Source organism: Orycteropus afer, unplaced genomic scaffold, assembly GCF_000298275.1.
Source record: "Orycteropus afer afer isolate SDZICR_OR568_19922 unplaced genomic scaffold, OryAfe1.0 scaffold00310, whole genome shotgun sequence".
NCBI classification, from domain to species: Eukaryota; Metazoa; Chordata; class Mammalia; order Tubulidentata; family Orycteropodidae; genus Orycteropus; species Orycteropus afer.
In genome coordinates, this window is record NW_006921897.1 from 1,511,733 (window position 1) to 1,517,172 (window position 5,440).

The 5,440-nt window shown below is 37.6% G+C and overlaps 1 protein-coding gene across 1 annotated transcript in view; it reads left to right on the plus strand.

The window, feature by feature from the left end:
- Positions 1–5,440, plus strand: part of ATP11C (ATPase phospholipid transporting 11C) — a 134,298-nt gene that overhangs the window by 20,609 nt on the left and 108,249 nt on the right. The window contains exons 3-5 of the mRNA XM_007951727.1: positions 656–745; positions 2,715–2,795; positions 4,647–4,754. Of these exons, the coding sequence (XP_007949918.1) occupies positions 656–745; positions 2,715–2,795; positions 4,647–4,754 (279 nt within the window). The remainder of the gene's footprint in view (positions 1–655; positions 746–2,714; positions 2,796–4,646; positions 4,755–5,440) is intronic.

The window sequence follows — 5,440 nt, forward strand, 5'->3', positions numbered from 1 at the left end:
TCTGGGTTCACATCTGCTCAAATAATTTCTTTTGGAAGGATCAGCACAGGGCTGGTCCCTATAAGCCAGAGGTTAAAGATGTCCCAAAGGTCCAGATTTTGCCAACTGCTATACCACTCCATCATCTCTAAAATCAATCCCTCTTCCTCCTCTCAGTACTTTCCCTCCCATCTTAGGGTTCCTTATTTAGCTGTGATGTCTCACAGAATTTACACACTGACAGGGAGGCTGGCAAGCCCCATATCCGTGGGTCAGGTGTACATCTGGAGGATCCTCCTCTCTCACGTGGTGCTGCTGCTTGAGAACCCAAATTGGCAGTTCAGACGACTGGCTTCTGTCTCATGACCAGAAGTGACATTGATGACAAACCAAATGTAGGATCCCAAGGAAAACAGCGCAAACTTGGCCCAAATATTCACATACACTCAAGGAAACTAAGGGTAGTGAGTTGAGTCACAACCTCCAGCAAGGCAGGACTCAAGTTCATCCCCCACTAAACAGGCGTAGAGGCTGGAATTTACAACACATTACAAAATGGAGGACTATGGCTAGAAGGGCCATAGTAAACAATTCACTGCACTGCAGTATCAGTCAATATTATTAAGATTTTTAAAGTTTCCTTTCTGTTGATATATATTCTTCTTTCCCCTTACAGTATACGCTTTGGAATTTCCTTCCAAAGAATCTGTTTGAACAGTTTAGAAGAATTGCCAATTTTTATTTTCTCATCATTTTTCTTGTACAGGTAAGAGCTCCATAAATAGCTATTCATGTTTAGAAACTTGGTTACTTCAAACAAATTTTCAATCCATTTCTAACCTTAAAATGCTGTTTGAAAGACACTTAGGATTTATTATTAATATAACTTTTATAAAGCAGTAATCACATTTTAAGGTTTATATGATTTTTATATATTTTCAAAGTTCTGTTTTTACTGGAAAACTTTTTTTCCCTCCCCAGATTACTTTCTTTAAAGCTTTTGTGTATTTCATGACTCTGTTCATCCTAAAAGGACATAATGTTTTGTAGTATTAAATGCAGTGGCACACATCATAAATGAAAAGAGTTCAAGCTAATAGTTTTACTTTGTTAAACACCTATGAGAGCTTGATTGAAGCTGGATTGCCAGTTTCACTTTTGGTCACTCACTCATGTACATTCAGGTCTAAAGACTGGTAGATCAATCTGCTTCCCTACATTCCTTCTGATGTTTTAACAATTTGGGACATTTTCAATTGTCTCTCCTATCTTTAAGGCTATAAGCCATTAAAATCTCTCACCAAATTACTCCTGAAAATTAACACTACATTAAAAGTACTTAGTTTCTCATTTCCTTTTTCAATTGAAGCAGAAAAATCCCAATGAAATTGTGCAAATGAGTTGTTGATTTTAAATGCTTTTGTTTATCCACTTTGAGGCTTTGAGTGAATGGTACTATAATTGAATTTAGCCTGCTACTTAGAAACAGGCTGGACTGTAATATGGGAAAGAGCCAATTGCAGTCTTGAATGATGGAACATTTGAAAAGGAGCACCCCTAGATCCATGGTCAAAATAACAGCCACAGAGAGGGTGCTGCTTGCAGGAGTCCTTCTACTTGGCCTGTGGTGCATTTCTGTTAACTCAGCAGATGTGTAAGAAACACCTACTGCGTGTCATGCAGTAATGCAGACAACAAAAGATGGTAGCAGAAACAGTGAAGATTAAGACAGGGCTTTTCTACCCTTAAGAAGTTCATGTTATAACTGAGAAGATAGCCATGTATCCACATATGTGGTAAATTTCATACAAGTGGCAAGAACAAAATGCTATTGGAATATGGTGGAAGTTAGGATTCTTTCTAACCAAGAAGAGTCTGAGAAGGCTTCAAAGAAGTGAGCCTTGAAGGATTAGAAGGATGTAACCTGGTGACTGGCATCCCATAGGTAGGGAAGAGATTGTAGAAAGGCCAAGAGCCATGTAAAAAGAAAGCCTGCTGTGTTTATGGAAGCTTGTGTGGCAGGGGCAGGTTTGGCTGGGAGTTGAGAATAAAAGTTGATGGGTTTTTTGGGCAGAATGAACTCATGATTTTCTTTCTCCTCCAGTTCTCTTTTCAGTGACATGTGATACCATCCACTCAGGCACATTAATCAGACACTTGGAAGACATCTTTGATCATCCCCTACATGTAATCCCTCACTAGTCCTGCCGTTTTTGTCTCCTAAACTGTACCTCCTAAACAGCTTCTTTCCATATCTCTGCTACCTCCCTAATCTAAGCCATCATTCATCTGGATTACAGGAGTAGCTTCCTAAACAGAGTCCTTGCCTCTACTGTTTTGTTCCCTTCCAGTCTGTTTACCACCAAGCACTGAGAAGAGTCTTTTCAAAATGCAGTTCTGTTCATATAATTTCTCCCTGCCTAAAGCCTTTAGTGACGTCCCCTGTGTGGGGAATAAAGAGGGTCCTGCATGGTCTGGCCACTGGCTTCCTTCATTTCCTTAATGTGCATACTGCCTTCTGCCATAGGGACTTTGCATTCGCTGTTGACCGTGCCTCACAAGCCCCCCTTTGCCTAGTTAACTCTTACCTTTCAAATCTCCACATCTGTAGGCTTCTGATGATTTGTTTTAATGTCTGTTTTCCCCTTTATGCTGTTAGCTACATGAGGGCAGGATGTAAGTGCTGCATATGCATTACTTAATTCATAGACTATCACTTTAATTTCTCCACCCAGGTCACAGTAGACACACCAACCAGTCCAGTTACCAGTGGACTTCCACTATTCTTTGTTATAACTGTTACAGCCATCAAGCAGGTAAATTTCTTATTTATAATTACACCTATGTTCTAGTCCAGTCTTGTTTGAATTTCATCACCAAAGCTTATTTTTCATATGTAGGTAAAATGGGCAGTATCCTGGTTGGATTTCGTTTATATTTGGTTCCCATTGAAAACCTATTTGATTTTAATGCATATCCTTAATTTCTTTGCTCAGTTCCTCCTCAATGCCTGTGTGCAGGAGTGAGAGCATGTAACAGAGTAGAGAGAAGGTACAGCTCAATTGGAAATTGGGAAGTGAATATTTAATGTGCGTTGTTTTGCTCTGCTACGTCTGTCTAAAAAAGTCCCATTCTAGCGCCCTTTTATTGTTACTGTTTATAGCAGAGAACTCAGGAGCACAAAGACTGTAATTCCGTCATCTTTCTATATGTTGCTGAAGGACCTGGGGTGTTAGGGGATATTTCTGTCTCTCTTTCTTCTTAGTCAGAGCTGCTATGGATTGAGATGTTAATGTCTTTGAAGCACTTTAAAAATTTTATATGGTAGTGACTTTGAAAATTTGCAGATGAAATTGATAATGGGAACAGTAAACTGGGAATGAAGGGGTGGGTTAACTATCTTTATCATGTATTGGGATGGTCCCCAGGACCTGACTAATTAACAAGCATACTTTTGGACAATAATTACCAAAGTGCTTTTTAAAAATTGCCCAAAGAAGCTTAGAAAATAAAGTTGTATTAATGGTTTTTGGAACAAGGGTACCCTTTCCTCTTGAGGTTATCTCTTTTTCCATCTTGCCTACCATAAACTGCAAGAATATTTTTATCGAGTGTTTGGCTGCTAAATAAAAGAGTTTTGCAATGTTCTTTCCTTTAAGCTCTTAGGATTATTTAACATCATGGAATTGCTGGTTCTAAGAATAGCATGTATAATTTTCAGAAGTTTTTGCTGAATGATTTAACTCCCATTACTAGTTCACGTTAGTTCCTTTATTTCCTCATTGGCATCACACAAAATACCCTCTGAGGTGTCAGCCTAGCTTTGTCATTAACAGGGACGGAGGAGGAATGAATACAGACCCCCCCTGGGGGGGATCAAGAGTTTTTTCAAAGAGTTGTAGTTGAAAAGATAAGGAAGGTACAGGCTTTACTACAAAGAAAAAGAACAAAGGGTTGTGGAAAAGGAGAAGAGGCCCCAACAAATGAAGGGCCACCTGCCTTAGTTCTTTTGCTTGAAATCTGCTCCAGACAAAAAACCACAATAAAAATAGACCTTTGGGGGGAAAAAAAAGAACTATTAGATGTTTCTCTGATTCTGACTCTCAAACACAAATACCAATTTATACTGAGTGGAGTTTAACCAGTCATCTCAAATAAAACTTACCATAAATTATCTGCCCAAACAGTCCTGACCTGTGTGTCCTTTATAGATGGGAAAGAATTAGATCTTTCCTCTGAGAGATGACCACTTCATCAATATAAAGTATATATTTATGTGATTAAGTCTGTAAGAAAAGAGAAGCCCAAAATATTTTTTTTCAAAGTGAAAAAGTAAAGAAATTAATTTGAATAAAAGTAGAATTAGAAGAATAAGTCATAATCCTTCACAGTTGAGGAATAGTAAGGCTCTGTGGTGGTGTTTTCATTTTGCTTGTCTGTAGAATGAAGGAAAATGCAATAAAGCTATTTACCTAAGAGATAGCTTGAAAGTGTATCTCATTTTTTGCTATTAAAATGTGCAGCTTTGTCTCTTCAGCATTCTGAGTTGAGATTAATACTCATACTTGTAAATATCTGCTGGTGACTCATGGGGAGAACAGATATTTATTAAGGATTTTTTTTTTCATTGTCTGAGCTTGATTATACAGTTATTTTTATCCCTCTAGGGATATGAGGATTGGCTGAGACACAGAGCTGACAACGAAGTCAATAAGAGCACTGTTTACATTATTGAAAATGCAAAACGAGTGAGAAAAGAAAGTGAAAAAATCAAGGTATTTTTTAGTTCATTCCTTTTTTATTATGGTAAAAGAAGCGTAACAATTCATGATTTTTTAAAGCCATTTACAAATCACAATTTAGTGACATGTAGTACATTCACAATGTTATCTAACCATGTTGTTGTTGTTGTTGTTATGTGTCGTCGAGTATCCAACCATACCACCATCTAATTCCAGAACATTTTTCATCATACCAAAAGGAAACCCTGTACCCATTAAGTGGTCACTGCCTATTACTTCTCCACTCAGGCCCTAGAAAGCAGTAATCTGCTTTTTGTCTCTTTGGATTTATATATTCTAGATATTTCATATAAATGGAAATACATGTAGAGTCTTTTATATCTCACTTCTTTCACTTAGCATAATGTTTTCAGGGTTCTTCATATTGTAACATGAATCAGTACTTCATCCCTTTTTCATGGCTGAATAACACTGGATTGTATGGCTATATTACATTTTATTTATCCATTTGTCAGTTGAACATTTGGGTTGTTGCCACTTTTTGGCTGTTACGAACAGTGCTGCTATAAACATTCATGTACACACGTTTTTAATACTTTTGGGTATATTTCTAAGAGTAGAATTGCTGAGTCGTGTAGTAATTCCATTTTGAACATCTTGAGGCAACTACCAAACTGTTTTCCACAGTGACTGTACCATTTTACATTTCCACCAGTAAT